This window comes from Meleagris gallopavo, chromosome Z (genome assembly GCF_000146605.3).
Source record: "Meleagris gallopavo isolate NT-WF06-2002-E0010 breed Aviagen turkey brand Nicholas breeding stock chromosome Z, Turkey_5.1, whole genome shotgun sequence".
NCBI classification, from domain to species: Eukaryota; Metazoa; Chordata; class Aves; order Galliformes; family Phasianidae; genus Meleagris; species Meleagris gallopavo.
The window spans coordinates 1,161,443-1,183,204 of NC_015041.2; the positions used below are offsets into that span (position 1 = coordinate 1,161,443).

The 21,762-nt window shown below is 48.8% G+C and overlaps 1 protein-coding gene across 5 annotated transcripts in view; it reads right to left on the reverse strand.

Annotated features, from left to right (window-relative positions):
• The window catches only part of CTIF (cap binding complex dependent translation initiation factor), a 92,305-nt gene that overhangs the window by 37,391 nt on the left and 33,152 nt on the right, over nt 1-21,762 (reverse strand). For all 5 annotated transcript variants that reach the window (XM_010725149.3, XM_010725145.2, XM_019610272.2 and 2 more), the window contains one exon: nt 2,659-2,735. In XM_010725149.3, coding sequence (XP_010723451.1) covers nt 2,659-2,735 — 77 coding nt within the window. The remainder of the gene's footprint in view (nt 1-2,658; nt 2,736-21,762) is intronic.

Genomic DNA, 21,762 nt, shown 5'->3' on the forward strand with positions numbered 1-21,762 from the left:
AAAAACAAGTGGAAACTTTTGCTTTCCCTCTCCTTATCCCAAAGGATGCTCTGGCACCAGGCAGCTCTCTATGCTCATCCCAATATACCTCCACCCCAGTGGGGAGACTTCACCCTTGCAAGACTGAGTTGGGCAGAGCTGATTCCTGTCATGTTTTATTGCAGGGTAAAGTGGTGGAGTGCCCTTTATGGTGTTTTGAAAGGAAATTGTACAGGAACAATGTCCCGGGCAGCGTGGTTATTGAAAACCCTTCACAAAGGGAGTTTGCCACAAGAGGAAAAGCTGCTTAATCAGTCCAACTAATCACCGTAGGTGGTTGAGAGTCCCTGAGGGTCCGTAAAATCAAATAGAATGGGAAAAGAAATCTATCACAGCTTGCCTGCACTTCTCCTGGAGCCACCGGCGGATCTGGGACGCTCCCTGCCTGGCCCCGAGCCTGCGGTCACCGTCCTCTGGGCTGTCCCCACGTAGCACAGTGCTCGTCCCAGTGGTGGGGATGTGAGGATGAGCCCTCGGGATGTCCTTCAGCGGTGTGGTGGCCATGGGGTGGGTCGGTGGGGCTGGGGACAGTGTGCAGGGCAGGGTTGCCCACCCTCCCGCTGTCACCCCAGATGACCTCGAATGGCTTTCGGCGTCTGCAGGAGGGGTCAGCGGTGCTTACACAACTCTCAGGAAGAGGAAACTGTCCCTGACAGCCACCCGCAGCTCTCTGGGGAAGGAGGATATTTCTGCCTCCCCTAGCTCTCCATCTCATCAGAAACAACAACCCCAAAAAAAAAAAGGCCCAAAGAAGAAAGAAAAAATGAAACAAAGCAGCCAGACTGTTTTTTTCCTGATCGTTAAAGTGTAAAGCCAAGTTAAACGTAGGAAGCAAACAGGGACAGTGAGAGAAAATTCGGGGACGTTTTTGGAATCTCATTGTCAAAAGCAACAGGGGCATGCTGAGGAGAAATAGCGAAAGCTCCCACTCTTTATACTCCGGGAGGTCTTTGGAAAGAGGAGATGAATAACTCACAGGGTTTTACACCCATCCTCTACGAGTCATTACCTTGCATTACCCAAAGGCAGACCACCAACATCCCACCAACAGCCAACAAAAGGTGATAGAACCAATGGGATGATGATGGTGCCAACTTCTTATGAGTTCCCATTCCCCAGCAATCTTCCCCTGGACCTCAAACAAAGCAGTCTGCTTCCTGAGGTAGTGATCACAGAATGGTAGGGGTTGGATCTCTGAAGATCACCAAGTCCAACTGTCCCAGGGCTTTGGCTGGCTGGGCCCTCCATCTCCAGCCACATTGTCCTGGGATGCCACAGAGTGGGTTGGGTTGGGGTGGGATGGAGGAGAGGGCTTGAGAGAATGAGTCTGTTGTTCTCCATATCGCAGCCCTGTAGAGGTCAAACCAAACAGCCTCTGCTGTTGGCTAGGAAGGCTGGGTCTTGTAGCAGCAAATGGCAGGTTAGGTTAACGTTTGGGACAAGGAAAAAAAAAAACAACCCACTGGTATCCAGGAGCTGCTCTCATGGACAGATGTGGCTGACATCAATCCGTCACCAAAAAAGTGCTCCTCAACTGGGAGAGCTGCAGCCTGGTTCAGCACCTTTAATCTGATCTTTGTGTCTCTTCTATGCAACAAATGAAGCACGCACTCCATGGCAAAATTAAAAAATTACTCATGTAACGTAAAACCCTGGGTTGCCCTAATCCAGCTATGCCCCTGGGACATCACCCTGCACATCCTTCCACTCAGATATTTGTTCTGGGGTGGTACCTTGTCCCACATCTCACAGCAGCAGCCCAAGGCAGCTCTTTTCAGCCTAGCAAGGCATCATACCTCAGTGCAGAGAAACCATTGGCTGCTCCTTCTGAGAGAAGAGATATCCTCATGTAACTAAATATGCAACTTAAACAACTATATCATTAAATTAACTCAATAGGTTGAAACTATCATTGCCACAGGAACTCAGCTGCCTGCCTTGTTAGCACATCCCCTCCTCAACGCAGACATCTTGCTGCAAAGCCCTGCTCAACCCATTCCAAAAGTGTTCAATGGAAAGAGAGGAAGCAAGCCACAAGATCCAAACGCCTTGCAGTTGCCTCTTCTAAAGGAAGTGTGGGGGTCTGCCTGTGCTGGGATATACATAAGGGTCAGGTGGACACACCATTTCCCAGACCTTAGTGCTCCCGGAGCAAGAGAGGTAGCATGCCAGATTTCAAAGGCAAACCATGGGGACAGATATGTAATTCACTTTCTGGTTGTCAGCTCTCCAGTAATGGTTTGCGTTAGCTCAGTGGTGACAGCTGCTAAACAGCAATATTCACAGAAACACAGAACCATAGAATGGTTGGGTTGGAAGGGACTTGAAGATCATAGAGCCATACAACGGTTGTGTTGAAAGGGAGCCTGAGGATCACAGAACCACAGAATGGTTGGATTGGAAGGGACCTTGAGGATCATAGAATCACAAAAACGAGTTGGACTGGAGGGACCTTAAAGCCCCCCAAGTCCCATGTCTGCCATGGGCTGGCTGCCCCATTCATGGCACTGGGCATCTCCAGGGATGGAAGTGTCCATAGACATTCCACGAGACAGTGGGGAAAGATGTGCAACAGGGACGAAAAGGCTAAAAAGAATTTTAAAGAGAGGTTTCACTTACCTCCTGTCGTTTCTCCTCCTTCTGAACAGCTTTTTGGTGTGCGCGATTTCAGCTTCATGAGGCAGCGGGTGGTAACCCTGGAAAAGAGGGAAAAGCAATGTTCAGCTCCGGGATACAACAAGCACTGACTGAGCCCCTGGGGAAGGGATGAATGCCATCTACCGATTGGGCTGACCAAGATAGTAAATGTCTTGCCCAAAGCAAGCTGGAGGCAGAGGTGCAGTTTCCCCGCCTTGTCCTCTCCCCAGTGAAGGTGCCAGGTCACCCCACGCTCATTGGATGTGTTGGTCTGCTCAAGTGAACTCCGTATTACTGCCCTACTGTGGGCATTATGGGGCCTCATTAATGTGAGCAAAGAGTTCTGAAGTTCCTGGAGGAAAGTGCAAAGCATTATTTATTTTCCAGGGACTACAGAGCTGTCATAACTGCAATGATTTTTATTTATGTAGCACTGTATTTCCCAGGCTGGCAATAAAAGCCTCGTAAAACTCGCTCCTTCTACTTCCATAGCGATGTGTCTTATCCTTCAAGCCGGTGAATCAGCCTGGACATCACTGAAAAGAGCCTGGAAATCTTTGATGTCAAGCTGCTTAAAATTATACTGAGGCTTTTCCGTTACTGCTCACTGCAGTTTGAGCCCTTTACACCCATCTGGTCACTATTTTCTTTTTTTTTTGCCAAATGCATTGGAGGAGCTTAAGTCTCAGAGACCTCTGCTCCTCTGAATCATAGAATTGCTCAGGTTGAAAAAGATCTTCAAGATCATCAACTCCAACCTCAACCTAACCATACTACCCTAACTCTAACAACCCACCGCTAAATCATGTTCCTGAGCACCATTTGTGCTTGCAGTTGACTGATGAGTACCAAAGTGAATGGGAAAAGGAAAGGAGGGAGCAGACCCACTGCCCAGTCATATCAGCTGTACTTGTTTAAGAAACAAGGCAAAAAATAGCACAATACGCAGTGAGACTGCTTCCAAATGTTTCACTAACAGTTAAGCTTAGGGTATTTTTAAGAATTTAAACTGCATGTCAGAACCATGTGCAAATACAATTACCCTGAAAACTGAAACCACCTCTGCAAAGCATGAGCACCCAAAGTGCCAATTTCCTTCGAGTTGTCAGTACATCTTGGGAGCTGCATTCTTGCTCGTTCCAAGGAGAAACCATAGGTAAAGTGGTGCCATGCTGCTCCTCCTCAGCCCTTGGGCATCCAGAGGGTGTGAGGGATGGGTTAATTCTATGGGAATATGCCTTCCAGCCCAAAGAGGAATGGATTAACTCCATGGGAATACATAGCCCAACCCAACGAGGGGTGGGTTAATTCCAGGGGGAGATGTCCCCCAGCCCAAGGAGGGGTAGGTTAATTCCAGGGGAAGATGTCCCCCAGCCCAAGGAGGGGTAGGTTAATTCCAGGGGGAGATGTCTCGCAGACCAAGGAGAGATGGGTTAATTCCATGGGAAGATGTCCCCCAGCTCAAGGAAGGATAGATTAATTCCAAGACAATCCATCCTGTAGCTCAAGGAGTAATGAGTTAATTCAATAGGAAGATGTCCCCCATCCCAAGGAGAAATGCATTAATTCCATGGGAAGATGTCCCCCAGCCCAAGGAGGTGTGGGTTAATTCAATGGGAATGCATCCTCCAGCCCAAAAAGGGGTGGATTTATGCTGTGGGAATGCATCCTCCAACCCAAGAACGGGTGTATTAATTCCATGAGAATGCATCCCCCAACCCAAGGAGCCTGAGCAGAACGTGCCCATGAGGAGGAGCAGGCGTCACGCTCCCAAGCTGAGCGGTTCCCTTCCTTAGTCCTAGGCACGAGACAATGTTTTGGAAAAAAAAAAAAACGTACACCGGTCTCTACTCTTGGCTATTTCAGTGCTTAAGCAGAGCTAAATTTGGAAGGGAGAAAAGTAGACTTTTTTTGTGCGGGGAGCTGATGTAAAAGGAAATATCGGCGACTTCCAAGGAGGGTGGAGTGCCTGGAGAAGGCGAGGGCACAGGCTGGGTGCAGGCCAGAGTCCCAAGGGCACGGCACACACTTTTATGACATCTGTGTGTTCCTCACTTTGTCTGCAGGCTGCTCCCCAGTGCAGGTTGTGCAGTGCAGTGCTGGAAGCTGAAGCTGGCTCACGGAGGACAACGTGAGTCTGCAACGGCTCTTCCAATTCCATAAAATATCCCTGATTCGAAGAGATCCATAAAGATCACCAATTCCAAGTTTGCGCTTGCAAACAGATGCTTTATGAAGGTGAAACCCAAGGGCAGAACCAAAGAAACAAGTTTTGCAAGACAGAAGACCACTCTGTGCCCTGCTATGGGTCCACAAGAAGACCTACACACGAGAGACATTCTTTGCTCCTGTCCAACCCAGAGATGGTTTGCAGCTTGTCAGTGGGCAGTGAAGCTGCATTTGGTCTCTCTCCCACCATGGTTTTATTTTGATATTTGATCACATGTGGCTTGAGAACATAACATTTCAGCGCCACCAGTTCTGGAAGTGAGAGGTGTGGGAAAAGTAAAGAACAGGGAGCCAGTGATCTTTGGAACCACCACTAATAGGGGTCATGCTCAATTTGGAGCAAAACAGTCTGTGGTTTAGGTGGTGGTCAACTTGGAGAAGAACCTGAGAATCCCATGGGACTTCTCGTTTATGTACACATACGTCAAATTTGAATTCCAAATGTAAGGAAGACCAGCAGCTCTGTGAGAAAAGGGGCTCTCTTGGCCAGGCCCCTGGAGATCAGCTCTCTTGTGATGGGTATATCCATCCTGCTGTTTTTGCAAAAGCGGCTCTTAGAGAAGAGGTGCTAGCCTCTGGCAAGCACTTCTCTATATGGCCTGACAGTGACAGGACAAGGGGAGAATGGTAAGGGCTGGGGGCTGTGAGGACCTTGGATCTCTTCCAACCCAACTGTTGTAATATTCTGTGGTTCTATGATCTTCAAATATCCTTCCAACCCAATCATTCTGTGATTCTATGGTTCCACAATCTTCAAGAACTCTCCCAACCCAACCATTCTGTGATTCTACGGTTCCACAATCTTCAAGGTCCCTTCCAACCCAACCATTCTGTGTTTCCATGGTTCTGTGATATTCAAGGTCCCTTCCAACCCAACCATTCTGTGATTCTATGGTTCTATGATATTCCGAGACTCTTCCAACCCAGACATTCCATGGTTCTATGATATTCAAGGTCCCTTCCAGCACAACCATTCTATGATTCATTGTTTCATCTCTTTTGTGGTCACATTTGCCTAACGCAGCCTGACTCCCAGAATGCGAGACCTGACCCCATGAAGTAACCTTCTTCACCCCATAAGCCTGCTCAGACGTTCTGCAGAAGATGCTCACAGCTCTGAGACAGCCAAGCATTAAAAGATGACCCAATCGTGAAAGAGAGAAACAAAAGGCTGAGAAAAGCAGGACAGATGGAGAGAAAAACAAGGCTGGGGCAATGGGAGAAGGAAAAGAAATGATCTGATTGTATCAGACCACATGAGATTTGTCTCAAGAGCCTTCATGCCCTCAAGAAACATCTCCACCCCTTCTTATCTTAAGCAAACGGTGGCAGAAGGCCTGGGCTGAGCAAACAGGTCGTTAGACTGGCAGTGCATGCTGGCAGCTTTATTTTGTTTTATTGCACCCCAAGCTCAGGGTGGGATTTGTTTTCTGAGGCGGTGGGAAGCGATGGGAGGGGTTGGATTTATGGAAGATGCAGCAATCTCCCTGCATGACAACAGCAGAAATATTGTGGCTAGAGGCAGGACGAAAAAATAAACAAGTGTACTTCCAGAAACCCACAGAAATCATGCTTGCAATGTGTCACAATCAGGCTTTCATCCACGGATATGATGGATCATTTGCTGAAGATATGGGAAGTCTGGGACAGCACAGAGATGCAGATGTATTTATTTCAATTTTATTGTGCTAATTCCATGCTCTGGTCTTCAAGAGATTGCATGTGCCATCACTGAGCACATCCAGAAAAAATGCTTTTAGAGTCAGGCTACGCACGGGGTGCATGGTGGGACCACGAGGTGCCCTCATGGGATGAGTGGTGTGGGGACTGACCCCATCACCATGGCCAGCACTGGCCACTACTGTTGGCACTCTCAGCAAAGTCATCTCCTGGCAGACTGCTCGCCTGGACCTCTTTCCCTTCCAGGAATTCCCACTCAACCAGCCTGCCATCCTCTCTCCTCTCTGACATGAGGGGAATTTTCTGCCTCTTGAAAGAAAAGGGCCGTGGCACCAACCAAAGCCTTGACCTGATTTGGAAGCCATGGAAAATACCTAACAATGGCAGGAAGGGCCCTGTAAATGATTTCCTCTCCATTAAAACTGAAGTGATAAATCTGTTCCTTCAAATTGCAAGCTATTCATTTTTCCTGGAAGGTGCTATTAGAATAGCTGCTTCTGAATAAAGAATCTATCGCTGTTCTTTTTGCACAGGACCAGAGTGGCTTGGGTTGGGATCTTAAAGACCATTTAATTCAGGACCCAGTGCCAACTGAAGAGAAAAAGCAACACCTTTATGCTATGCTCAGTCATCAGAGCCAAAGCTAGATTCTGCAACTGGGCTGTCCAAGGGATGGTGCTTCCAAGAGGGATGGAAGCAAAGATCTCAGAGGAGGGATGCTCTGCACACCATGGAGTAGGACGTGCCTGCCCAATGAATCACGGCATGGTGCAGCACGCCCAACACATAGAAGGCAGAGGAAGTTGTTTGTTGGGGGATGTCCTGGTTTGGAGGATTTCCTGATTAACTGCATCTTTGGGGAGTGTGCCATAAGTGTGCACTGCCAGCGAAGGCTGAGCGTGGAGGTGCAGTGAATGTGCTCCGGCCGTGAGCGCCGTGGGCATTTTTCACATAAAAAGAGTGGGATACAGATGAGCAATGGGGATCAGTATGGCCACAGCTAAATATCATCCCTCCCTTAGCTTCACTAAAAATTCTGACCTATTTCCTACAGGGCTGCCCTCCCATATTGCCCTGGGGATGCAAACTCCTGTGATCCCATTTGCTGAGGGCTACTGACAGTTTATGCAGCCCCTCTCCCAAATCTGGGGACGTTTTAATGAATTGCAGACTTCACACATGCAATCCCAGGGCTTCGACTCTTCCCCCCTCTTTTCTCCAGAGTTTGCTACCAATTCCTGTGAAGGTGGACACCCAATTAGGTGGAAAATTAAATACATGGTGCCAGCTTCAATTCACTGCATGCAGGCCTGAGATAAAAGGGTGGCTATAAGGAACAGTTTCCTCTCCTAAGAGCAGTGATGCAGTGGCAGAGGCAGCCCAGGGAGGTGGGTGAGTCCCCATCCCTGGAGGTGCTCCAGAACTGCGAAGCTGTGGTGTTCTGGGATGTGGTCAGTGGGCATGGTGGGTGGGTTGGGGATCTCTGAAGGCTTTTCCAACCTTAATGATTCTCTGATCCTAGAAAAACAAAAGCCAAAGAGAATGGCACAACAACTCAGGGTGAAGCTGCCCGTGTGGGATGGAGGCTGCAAATGCAATGAAAGCATTAGAATAATTCATTAGAGTAATTAATGAGCTGCCCAAGGAGGAGGTTGAGCCACCATCTCTGGAGGTGTTGAGAAACATTCTGATTTTCTACTAAATGACATGGTTTAGGGAGGGACGTATTGGTGGCAGGTGGAAGGTTGACTGGATGATCTTGGAGATCTTCCAACTTTGGCAATTCTGCGATTCTATGATGCACCCTGAATCTTCCCCAACACCTTCTGCCAGTGGCTGACAGTGAGCTTTCTGAGGTCTGTTCTTAACGCTCAGCCCCATGGCTCCTGAGTTAAACATAGTTCAGAGATGATAAATCTTGAAAATCAGGGTGGAGCTGCAGAACCCGCACAGAGCCAACAGAGCAAGGTGCACACTGGAAGCATTGGAGCCAGGCACTCCAGATGCACCGATACAGACATGTGGTGCCATAGGAAGAGTATAAATAACAGACAAAAGAAATCCCCTTTGTTACCAGAATCCGCAAACCCACCATCGCTCACAATCTGACTTAGGAAACAGAGTTTTTTCCCATGTTCAAGCAAAACGGGAACAATACTTTGTGACTGGAAGTAACTCTGATTGTTTTCACTGGTGTTATTTTAGTGTTGTTTAGGTTTATTGTTTATTTGTATGCATTTCCTCTAGCCCGGTCGTGCTTGAAAACAAGCCTTACTGTCAGCAGTAAGTCCCATCCAGAAATAAATACACGTATCCAGTAAATACAGATACAACTGCAGCACTGCTTACGCCCTTACATGCTGCAGCATCACCTTCAGCACTCAAGGATAGTCTCAGAGCAGATGGATTTAACTCACTGTGGTCCCCTGATCTTGCTCCCTTCAAATCTGGGGCTCAGCCATGGGACTCTCCCCAACCCACTGGTGCCACCAACTGCACTGTTGACTTCATCACGCTGGGTGATGGTGACAAAGCTGCTGGAGGTTGGAAAGCCTGGGGCTACACATGGGTAACCCAGGCTGACTGAAAGAAAGGGCTGCACTGCTCCAAAAAGCCTTTCCTGCATTCTGCTCGGCTGCTGCTAATTTGGGGGTGAGGGAGGACTGGCTTTGGCCTGAACTTGCAGTGTTGTGATGTTGCCATGGGAATATTTGTAATTTCAGCTATTTTGGTCCCTTTGGGACCCTGCGTTCTTTTAAGTCTATTCTTCCTCTGAATGTTCCACATTCCCAAAGCTAGCTTTGCCCATCTCGTCTCCTTCAAAGCCTATAGATTCCACTTTGCACACCCAGATACGATGACCTGCCTTCTTGGTGCACCAGTTAGCCTGCACCGTGGTGGCACGTGGCACGAGCAAGGTCCTTCACAGGACCACAGGCAGAGCATGGACTTTCCTGCTGAATTTTTGGTGATCTCTCAATGGATTTGATTGGACTCCAAAGCAGTTTTCTGCCTATGAGAGCTGGCTTATCTTGCTGTCATCCATACCCTGTGCCATTGAAGTCATGGGGACCCCAACTACAACAGGGTCACACTGATGGCTGTCCCTTCTCACAGGCTTCTCACAGACTCAGCATTGGCACCTTCCTGGCTGAAGCAAGCTGTGCAGAACATCAATGTCCTTTCCTTCTTCAAGCCCCTCACATTGTGCTTGAAACATTCTCACACAATAGAGCAGGGGGTTGGGGCTTGATGATCCTTGAAGTCCCTTCCAACCCAAGCCATTCTATGATTCTATGGTATTCCTGTTTCCAGCCTCCCAAGATGCAGCCAGTACATTTTCCTTGGGACCACACCACAAAGAAATGTTCTTTCTCCTTTCTCAAGTCTCTGCTTTGGCCAGCCCACACCAGAGAGAACAAGAAAGGATCCCATGGCACTGCCATAGCTCAACATACCCCAGTGCATACATATTGGTTTAATTATGAAAAAAACCCTCACGTGCGCTTGGAAAGGTCTCACTCCATGCCCTGACTATCTCTTAGTAAAGTCACTTTGGATCTGGGTAGCAGGAAAAGCAAAACTGCTATCTACTTCACAGCAGTCTCCAAATGTGACATTTGCAAATGCATTTACACACACACACACACACATACAATCCTGAAAAACTTTATCCAAAATCTACTACAGGACAGGTAGCAAGATGGTAGAATCCGCTCTCCCACGTCCTGTAATGGATGAACCTCAACCAAAGACACAACAACAGCTGCTACTCTCCAGGCACCAGTGACACAACAGCCTTTCTGCCAACGAAAGCATGTGCTACGACAGCTTTTGTGATGGCTTTCAAGAGATGGCCAATGCTTGTCCAATTCACTTCGCATTCGATGAAGTGCCTCCAGGCTGTGTTTTGTTAGAACCAAGAGGGGACAAAGAAGAACCAGTAATAAAATATGACAAACAAAGCACACCACACCTCCTAGCTAGGGCTTTTTTAGCTCTGTTGGGGTTATGAGTCGTCCTTGTAGGGCTTTTTTAGCTCTGGTGGGGGGTACGAGCCCTTCTTGCAGGGATTTTTTAGCTCTGATGGGGTAGGAACCCTTGGTAGCAGGACTGGAAGTGTGGTGGTGTGGTGGTTAATACGGAAGCTCAGCTCTAAAGGCTGGGAGAGGTCTGAGCCATTGGTCACGGAGAACTATAAAGAACTTAAATGAGGTTGCTGAGTGCTGCACCCAAAGTGGTTTTGGGCACCTTTTCTTCCATCCAGCTCCTTGCCCACCTGCTTCCAAGGATGCAGGGAGGGCAGACAAGGCCACAAGCCCTTCCAAAATCAATTTATCAGGCGTCTTTGAGCTCGGCAGCCTCAGCCCTTCTCTCCTTATCAAGGCCAAGAAGATACATGTAAGATGTAAGATCCGTGGCTCTTGGCCAGGAAGAACATGAAGTGAGGAGCACCACCGCCTCCAGCAAACCCAAGCAACAAAAGTGACAGAAAATAAAATAAATAAATAAATAAGTAAACAAACAAAAAGTTTCCCACCAGCTAAGAAAAGCTGGAGGTTAATATAAATTCCATGGGTTGGAGGAGGGGGGATGTGGGGGGTGGAAATTGAGCTGCATTCAAAGACTCAGTGGCTGACCATGCTTCTTTCGTCTGGCAACTGCGCGCTCCCCGAGCAGAGTTATTGAGGAAGTGAGACGAGTGCTATATTTGTTCCAGCTGCAGACTTCCCTTAACCCCTGGTAGTGGTGCCTTCAAAAAAAAAACAAAACAAAACAAAACAACACTGCTTGTTTTCTGGCTCTGTTCGTTTCCATGCACGCCGTGGTGGCAGCTGTTAGCTTTAGGGGTTGTGATGCGTAGGTTAAAAACGACGACAGAACCGTTGTGATAGCAAGGAGCGCAGGCTGGATGAGCAGAAGGGGGATGAAAACAAGGAACGAGCTTGGGGTAGGAAAGAAGATGGAGATGCTATGAAAGCTCGTGCTAACGCAGGAGTCCTTTTGGTTGTGTTAATGCAGCCATGCAGATGCCTACAAAGATTTATGAGTTAGGTTGTGTATCTTCCCGGCTTCCTCTCCTGGTGATAAAACAAGGCTCTTCCATCCCACTACAACTCTTCTTTCTCGTAATTAAGAGGAAAAAAGCAATCTTGGAAATGATGCAAAAAGATTTCGCCGTGAAAGCAGCAAAATGCAGAGACACTGAAACTGAAATACCTGCTCAGGGATAAAATCGTTACCGTTCTCCCCAAAAGGCGAGTGCACTGCTCCTGCAGTACCCAACATGGAATAACCCATCAGTGCCGGGATATGTTGGAGGGTGCCAGTGCCATCCCCCTCCATCACAGAGCACCCCGCCCCAGCGGGACATCAGCAGACCACTTGCTTTGCCCGAATCTGCTCTTTAAGTCCACTATTTGCCTTGGCCGACAGCCAGCAGAGCACTTAGGTACATGCTTAAAGTTAAGCACAAGAGTAAACAGATTGAAGTCAGTGGGACTTAAAATTAAGCACATATTTGAAGGATTTGCTGGCTAAGGGCCTTAGCCCTGGTGTCTCATGTCTAACTCGGATGATTCTAGGCTCATTGGCTCCTCCTGTCCTCACCTCCCCTCTCTCGGACCAGGCAACAAGCAGTTTCTGTTCCACCACCATGGGAGAGGTTGGCTTTTAAAGAAACCTCATCCACGGGCAAAGTATGCCTTTCATTAATTATACCTGCCTGCGAAATACCTTCCAGAAATCCCCACCCAAACAAAGCCTCAGGAAAGGAAATAACGGAAATTCTTGACGGTTTCCATGGGGGAAAAACGATCCCAACTGGTGAGACGAGGAGCACGTAAGATGAGGCTGATGACTGCTCCTACTGTACACGGCTCCCAACCAGGGACAGTTCTTAAAAGATCAGGAAACAGCCCATTACCGTCCTGATTTCCCAAGACTCCTTGAGGATGAACCCTGGTTGTGGCTCTCTGTGCACGTTCAGATCGTGCCTCAACACTCCACAAAGCCTCTTGCTGGGTGACGGGTTGGAGCTGGGTGATCTTCGAGGTCCCTTCCGACCCAACCACACTGTGAAGCGCTCAGTGATCAATCTTCCAAGAGGCCACTGGGCTTCTAATGGGCTAGAGACTCCTGCTTGACTGTCTTCCATGTCCTTCCACGTGAGCTTTTTTCCAATTCCATCTACCCTTGCAAGAACCTTGGTGGCTGCACAGGCAGGACGCAAATATATAGGCGGAAAAGATGAGCAGAAGGCTGGAAACTTGGACACAGGAGACACCAAACGTTTGCTTTTGATTTCTCCAGAAACAGGACTGATCTCATCAAGAAGCAGTAACTTGCCTAGACCTGACAGGAGACTCATGGAAGATCGCCAAGTCCTGATCTCCTCCCCAGCCCACCCCCATCCAATCTGTTTTCAACCATCCTCTGCTCCATTCCAATCTGCTCCTGAACAGTCAGTTCTTCCCAACATGACCACTGATTTGTTTGTGGTACTGATACTGATGGCAGTAAATAACCAAGGAACTTTGGAAAAGCACGTATGAAAGAAGCCTGGGTTACCCTACCCAAGTTCCAAACTGCTCCGGATCTTCAATATCCTCCCACGTGGCCAAAAAACTTTTTCACCCAGCCTCGTAATGGGGATGAAGACCCCCAAAAAAGAGAAGAGCTGTTACACTTGCCTGTCCTGACTCCAGCAGCTCTCAGAAGTTGAGGATGGGCAGAAAAAATACAAACTTATTCTTGCGTATGCTTCTAACACTCGCAATACACTTTCATAGCCTGGCTGGCGATGGTCGATCATGCACTATTTCCTCTTCCAGATGAGGAAAAGCAGTACAAGAACTGCATTACCAGGATCCTGGTTTGGCGTTTGCAGAGGAGGAGGAGGAGGCACATGTTGACACCACGGGGAAAGGAGTCACGGCGCTTTTCGGATCATGTCGGGTCGCACGTACGTTCACGGCCGGCTCCCGGTTCTCAGCACAGAGGTGCAATCTTGGAACGGCGACTTCCTCCAGCGCTTCAGGAAAGCTCTGGAGCGCGAGGAAATCCTGAGCATCGCCACCGACACGTTATCGACACAGTGAGGAGATAATAACGGCAGGAACTGCCTTGATGCAAAATCACCGTCGTGATTCATGCGACTGCTCGGTGCCAAGGCCTGGCGAGCTGTCACACGTGCTGTCCACCAGTCATTGCAGAAGAAATAAAAATAAATAGAGGTGGGTTTCTACCCTCTAGCAAGCGAATCAGCGCACCGTACAGCTCACTGTACTGACCCCACCTTCTCACAAAGGTCAACAGATCCCACCGTCTCCTTCGGGAAGATCTGGCAGATGTCAAATGCCACGTGGCTGCCCTGCTGACATCTGGAAGAAGTACTGCTGTTTGTGATGGCAGAACACAGCGTGCTCTGCAGTGGTACTCAGGGCTTCTGGGTGACCGCTTTGAGTTCAGGAAAAAATTAGAGTACAGAATGGTAAGGGCTGGAAACGACCACTAAGATCACCAAGACCAATCATCAACCCGTCCCCACCATGCCCACTGACCACATCCCTCTGCACGACCTCAGAAAGCACAGCAGTCCTGCAGCCCCCGGGCACCAAGAGATGCAGGTGCCTTGGCAACCACCCCATCGTTCTGGTGAGGAAGGGGAAAGTGCTGCCGTGGCACGATGGAGGAGTGCCTATGTCAAGGCTGGGGCATGGCAAGGAGACAGGGTGCTCCTCACCGTGTGAAGATAAAACAAAATGCGAAGGGAAACAGCAGTCCCATCCCTGGAGGCGTTCGAGAACTACAGAGGGGTGGCACACGAGGACACTGTCTGGGCATGGTGTGGGAGTGCTGGGGTTGAGATCTAGGAGGTCCTTTCCAACCTTCATGATTCCATGAAATACTCCTGAGAGCATTCTCCACGAACACCTTCTCCAATGCGCTAATGCTACACCAGAAATAGAGCACCTCAGAGACTCCACTTTTGTTTTTTTCTTCCTCCCTTTATTATTATTATTATTATTTTTTTTGCAATGCAGTATTGCTAAACTCGCAGGGCTGCTCCCGAGTCTCTCTTTAATGTCACATGCACAGCTCGAGTCCCCAAGGCCCCAGCAGAAGCAGCCCGGGATATTTGCACATACCCCTCACAATGGAAGGAAGAGGGTGTAGGAGGGAGGATCAGGCTGCTGACCCCTTTATTGTTCTTGGGCCAGAAGAAAGCTTCCTCCTGGCTTAAGAACCGCGGCGCTGAAAAAGTTTTCCAGCCAGAGCAAGTCGTATGGAGTCACTGGGTTTTTTTTTTTTGTCTCTCTCCTTCCCCTGCCTCCCCCCTTCGGCCGAGCGACGGGGAGTCACAGGGTTGCGCTCCATTCACAAAATACCTGCTGCACATCACGTAGTCCTTCCCCCCGGCGGCGCAGAAAGGCGCTGGAGCTCGGGCAAACGAAAATAAACCATTTTTCTCTACAGACTTGAAGAAAATAAAAAATAAAAGAGGAAGAAAGGACCCCGCTCCCAGACTGACGCCTCCAGCATGCGTGCGCCGGAGAAGGGGTAGGCGGGGGGAAGCGAGGCGACGATATGAAAGAAAACAAAACCAGCAAATTCTGCTCAGAAAGGATTAAATGGAGGTTTTCCAAAAAAACAGCCCGCCATTATATAATGAGGCTTAACTCAGAGTCACTGGGGTCACACGATGCAGCAGACTGGAAAAACCAAAGCGCGGTGCAGCCTTCTAATTGTTAAGCCAGGCACAAAAAATTAAAAAAAAAAAGAAATAAAAACCAGAAGAAGTGTACAAGGTGGATGCTCATATAATAACGGATATATTTACCCCTCACACTTAGCTTTTTCTGGCTTAAGTGCATTTTGGCCTTTCTGATGGCCAGGCACGGAACTGCTTGGCTTTACCCACATAGAGCCAAGGCATAGTGTGGGACGACACTGTGTGCTTCTGGGATAGCAGCAGATCCCCAAAACACATCTAGCAGTGCAAAGCCTGAGCTTTACAACCAACCAACTCACTTTCTAAATAAAAATGTGCACGCAAGAAGTTGACTTTTTGAAAACATGTTGTTGGATGCACTCTTGGTCGTACCCAACCTTGCCAATAGTGACATTATTGGTTGCACCCAACCTTGCCAATGGTGACGTTATTGGTTGCACCCAACCTTGCCAATGGTGACGCTGTTGGTTGTACACAGCCTTGCCAATGGTGACATTATTGGTTGTACACAGCCTTGCCAATGGTGACGCTGTTGGTTGCACCCAACCTTGCCAAGGATGGCCAAGCACCAACGCTGCACACAAACCCTCTTTGGTTCTCCATGACCTTTCAGATGGACTTGTTGTACAACCACAGCCAACACCTTGACTCAAGTTCAGGCACAAAGGCACCACCTGGGCCTGATTCTGTCTCCCCAGAACCTTGCAATGAGAGTGATTCTCCTCATCCAGCACCCTGCTTGCTGGAAATCTGGGTGGCATCCCAGTTCCTTGCTTTCTTCTGAATTGTAACAAATGCAAATTTATGAATCGTTTTTTACTTTGGAGAACTGGTTTTGGTAAAAGTTATCATTGCAAGGTGACCATTAAAGACCAGGACAGGGCATCTCTACTCTCATCTACTTGGTAAAAATCACATCCAGGCCAGGCAACTGCTGACCCCAAACCTCAATATTCTTACTTAACAATATGCAGCAAGCCAAAGTTAAGGAAGTTGGATTTTTATATTTTATTTATCTGTGGCAAAGCTGACGCACAGGCAGCTCACCAGCTTTAACAACTACTGTCACTCGGATGCTTGTGGTGGGGTAGGTGTCAGGGCTCCCTACCCAGGACCTCTAAGCAGAAGCAGTCAGTATCTGCTGCAATATCTGCTTGTTTTGCTCAGCCAAACGGAAACAAACTGCTCCTGTAAGCATACATATTTGCTTTCCGTTTGGAGGGGAACCTCAAAAGAATATACAATGAGAAATGAAATAATCAAGAGGGCCACAAAAGCAGGAAGAAATGAAGCTTTATCATTCTCCAGTGGTTCTGCTGCTCATACACTACAGGAATTAAGAAAAAGAAGAGAGGGGAGGGGAGGGGAGATGAGGAAGAGGAGAAAAGAGATGAGAAACCCAACAATGAGCAGTTCTCCATGGCAGTACCTGCAGGTGAAAAGCAGGGCAGAGTAACCCTGCCTGGCCACAGGACCAAGAGCCACCAGGACAGCATTCTACAGCGAAGGGATGGCATTTCTACAGACCTCTTTGCAGACCACAACTCCATCTTGTTTCTCCATACATGTGCTGCCAATGCACAGCACTGAAATCATACATGTATTTGTATCACATTTCTTCCGCTATTTCTTTTAACCTAGATTAGAACCTTCAGCCCAGCAACCCAGTAACAGAAATTTGGAGATGGTACAGTCTTCTCTCCATCAGCTATCCTACATCCCAGGGTGGTGACAGTGCCCACGGAAGTGTGAATGTCCCATCCCTGGAGGTGCCTATGACCATGCAAGGGGCCTTGGGTGGCCTGAGGTAGGGGTACACCAGCCCACAGCAAGGGGTGTGGTTGGGGAGGCTTTATGGTCCCTTCCAACCCAACCACTCCATGGTTCTGTGACCTTCAAGGTCCCTTCCAACCCTACATTCTATGGTTCTATGACCTTCAAGGTCCCTTCCAACCCTACATTCTATGGTTCTATGACCTTCAAGATCCCTTCCAACCCTACACTCTATGGTTCTATGACCTTTAAGATCCCTTCCAACCCTACACTCCATGGTTCTATGACCTTCAAGATCCCTTCCAACCCTACATTCTATGGTTCTGTGACCTTCAAGGTCCCTTCCAACCCTACATTCTATGGTTCTATGACCTTCAAGATCCTTTCCAACCCTACACTCTATGGTTCTATGACCTTCAAGATCCCTTCCAACCCTACACTCTATGGTTCTATGACCTTCAAGATCCCTTCCAACCCTACATTCTATGGTTCTGTGACCTTCAAGATCCCTTCCAACCCTACATTCTATGATTCTGTGACCTTCAAGGTCCCTTCCAACCCAACCATTCTATAGTACTATAGTTCTAGCACACGAGCAACCAAACTAGAGCCGCTAGAAAAGTGTAAGGAATATCTTAAAAAACAAGACAACCCATAGGGCATTTTAAAAATTATAATCTGTGGAGAAAACAGATAGGAACACTGAATGGGTTCCTACTTACTAAGCTCAGTCTGCTCCCACAAGGAGCACATCGCGTAATCCCCTGCACAAACAATCTTTATTTTCCCATGAATGAGACACATAGGCGTCGTGTCCAGCACTGAGCTCCCCAGTTAAGGGACAGTCTTTGACCGAGTCACCTTGCATTTCAACAAACCCTCATCCTGGCATCAAGTAGCCTATATTTACACCCTGGCTATATATACATCTCCCCAGGCAGCACCGTCCATGGCGCAGAAGGGGATGTGCTTACCTGCTGCCTGCAGGCAGGAAGCGCCTTGCAGGAGCTTCTGGTCTCATTCATTGTGCTAACGCTATTTCCATCACAGCAGAGGAAAGGCAGCACATGGGGGAAGCATCTTCTGGGCAAGGATAAACCTTAAATGTTGCAGGAAATATTTTGTTAGACATGGGCTGGCGACAACCCACATCAGTAGAACTGTGAGAAGGAGCTGTGCTTCTGCAAGCTCCTCTGCCAGCAGGAATGTGTGCCTGTCCTTCTGCTTTGTGGACAGAAATATTTCTTTACCCTTTATTTCTTTCTATTCCCTTTATTTTATCAAAAATTACTTCACAGAGAAGGGGAAAGGGGATTAAGATATGGAAGTGGTCAAGCCAGCAGAAATCTGCTTTGCCAAAGAGGAACTCAGCTTTTGTTTGGGACCTTTATAAACTTGGATTTTTTTTTTGTTCTGCTCCTTTCAACAACTTTTTAAACTTCATGCTGCTTCGCAACTGACTTTGGGAAAATACTCAGCAGAATTCAAGGCAGTGCTAAAAAAGGCCTCTCAGGTTTCTAATGAATCCTCTGGGAAAACAAAGGAGATGTAACACCATTTAGAAGTTAAAATAAAATTCGGGCAGGATTTTGGGGGCAGGGAGTAGTGTTATGGTATATAGAAAGGACTGGGAAAGAACAAAACCTTTCAGGCTTTCTTTAGGTACTATAGAGCTGCATGAAAACAAACCTTTTTGAAAGGAAAGAGGCCTGAGCAAAGCCTGGGCTGCTCTCTGCTGGGCTCAAGCCAGAGTTCAATATGGCAATGTCCGAGAGCCTTATAATCCAGTCCCCATACACAAACCAGCAAATTCCCCGGAAGACAAATTCTCAGGTCTAGAATTACTGGTGAAATCTGAAAAACAAAGTATCGGGTCTTCTGTCCCTGTCCTGCAAGCACCACTGTCTCATCCTCTCCATTCATGTCCATGCAGCCGGCTGCAAACCACAGCTCCTGCTCGGGAGATGCTGCATATTTTCCCTGTTTTTCCCTGCATGTTTTCCCTTTCCACTCCTTCCTCTCACCAGAGCTTTAGCTGCTACTTGCTTGCTGCCAGGCTTCTTTTCTGCATCCCACCAACTCCTCCAAACCCCACCAATTCCCACTGGTAAGCTCAGCCTAGAGCTGCAGCTTCATCGTGCCCCAAAGATAAGCCGTAAAGCATCCCAAATTCCATCACTTTTCTTGTTCTTAGGGCAAACCAGCACCTGGACAGCTGTGATCTGAGAAGCAGCAGTGGTTCAGCAGTAGATGTCACTGCAGTCCCCACTGCCCTCCTGCTGAGGTTGGTACATCCTTCTGCACGGGGCAGATAAAGGACAGAAGGTGGACAGGATGAGCCCCTATATCCAACGGGCAGCAGCACCTTCCAGAGCAAGTGAAGACCTTTCAGCACACACATCACCGCTCTCTGGCGTGAGGAAAGCTGTACGGCACCAACCCTTGCACAACACTGCAAGTCCACATCTGCAAAAGCCCTGCAAACGGGCCAAAAGGCACAACTGGAGATGTTGGATTTCCAAGAAGAATTGGGTGGCAGTGTGGCTGCAGAACATGTCCCACCCCTGGGCACAGGATGGGTGCGAGACACTGTGTTTTGATGCTTGGAAAAAGTCCTTGGAATAAAATCCTGTTTGCTCTGCACAGAGCCTGCTCAGGAGCTGTGCAGCAGTGCTGCAGTGCCCTCTGGTGCTGCACGGTGCACTGTCCCAGCTGTCACCAAGCAGCAATCCCCAAGGCCAAGCTCCCTGTGCTGTTTGTTGGCTGCTCTGGTTCCCCATCGCACAGCCACTGAGATGTCACAGTGACTTCACCTTCCAGCTGCCAAAACCTGCAACCTTCGGGGGTGTGCGATCAGTCATCCTCACCCCTTCCGTCCCCTGAACAGGAACCCAGTCTGTCCACCCAGGGCACGGACATACCCCACCTCCTCCCCTCCTGGCAGCATCTCGCTGTAGGTCTGAGACACAAAAGACCTTCCGAAAGCAAAAAACCCACTGGAAGATCTTCCCTTTTCAAAGAGTCTGACTGAAAACACTGTTTTTATAACCTGCTTTCAGGCTTCAAGGCAATTTTGCTCCACTGCCAGAACTACGGTTTGTCCCTTGAAAGACGCCTTGAGCTGAAGAGCTGCACGGAGATGGCAACCTGCCTTCTGTGGTCAACAGCGGCCCTTGCTCTACCACCCACCGAAGGGTTACAGGCCACCATGTCTCCCCCAGCCCACTCCTTTTCCCAAGGAAGTGGTCCTTGCCAGTTGGGTTCAACGCCACAGCAAAACGGACTGCAGGAAGATGAGATCTTACTGGAAATCACAGCAACGAAGGCTTTTTTGCTCAGCAGCAGGGGTGTGAGTCTCAGTGCGTTGTGACCTATGATCAACCATGGCTCTCTGCCAGGGGCTTTCCGCAGCAGTTGTAGGAGTTGCAGTATTGGAAAGACCCTTGGGAGATGGGAAGCTGGCTGGTGAGACTGAAACCTCCTCTGAAGGTGGTGTTGTGCCCACACGCTCAGCAGGAGCTGGGGAGGGGAGGAGGAAGAGGGAGATGTCTCCCCAGCTTGGAGCTCCCACTGGGACTCTTGCTCTTTACCCTCACGGCAGCTCAGACATCTATACAGACTACAGAAGAGAAACTAGCACTTGTATTCTGATTCCAAGCACGTAATGGAAAGGTTCAAAAAAATCAGAAAGAAAACTGAAAGACATTAATCATGGAGTAGAATCACAGAATCACTGAATCATTAAGGCTGGAAAAGACCTCCAAGATCCCCCACGCCCAACCCCAACCCACCCCACCATGCTCACTGACCATGTCCCCAAATGTCACATCTCCACAGTTCTAGAACACCCCCAAGCACAGTGACTCCACCACTCCCTGGGCAGCTGTGCCACTGCATCACTGCTCTTTGGAGAAATCATTCCCAATATCCAACCTGAACCTTCCCTGGTGCAACATGCGGCCACCATCACTCGTCCTACTGCTGCGACCTGGGAGCAGAGGCTGACCCCCACCTTGCTCCTTGCTTTCAGGAGTTGTGGGGAGCAATGAGGTCTCCCCTGAGCCTCCTCCTCTCCAGACTGAACCATCCCAGCTCCCTCAGCTGCTCCCCATAAGACCTGTCCACCAGATCCTTCACGGCTCCATTGCCCCTCTCTGGGCAAGCTCCAGGGCCCTGATGTCTTTCTTGCAGTGAGAGGCCCAGCACTGAACACGGCACTCGATGTGCAGGGTACAGAGCTGCAAGGCAACGAAGATGTCAAACCAAAGGATGCCAACACCGTCTTCCACATTAATTCCCCTTGCCCTGTCACTGCCTGCCCATGCTGCCGAGGGCTACCCGGTCTGCAGGCTGTATGTGCACCCAGCACACACAGCCACGTCTGAAAGCCCTTCTGACTGGAGAATACTCATCTTCACATTTTCTTCCCAAGCCACTTTTTGGCAGCGCTTAGGCCAACAAGCATCCAAATCCAACTGCAGATCCTATGAGCGAGGAGAGACAAAGAGGAGCGAGCAGGAGGGCTCTGCCTGCAGCTCCCACCAGATGGCAGAGCAGCTCCGAGCAGCGGCAAAACCTTCTGCAGTGCCGAAACAAAAGGCTGGGACGAGCATTTCTCTCTCGCTGCTGGAAAGAGCATTTGGAGGACGGTTAGTTTTTCCTATTGTTTT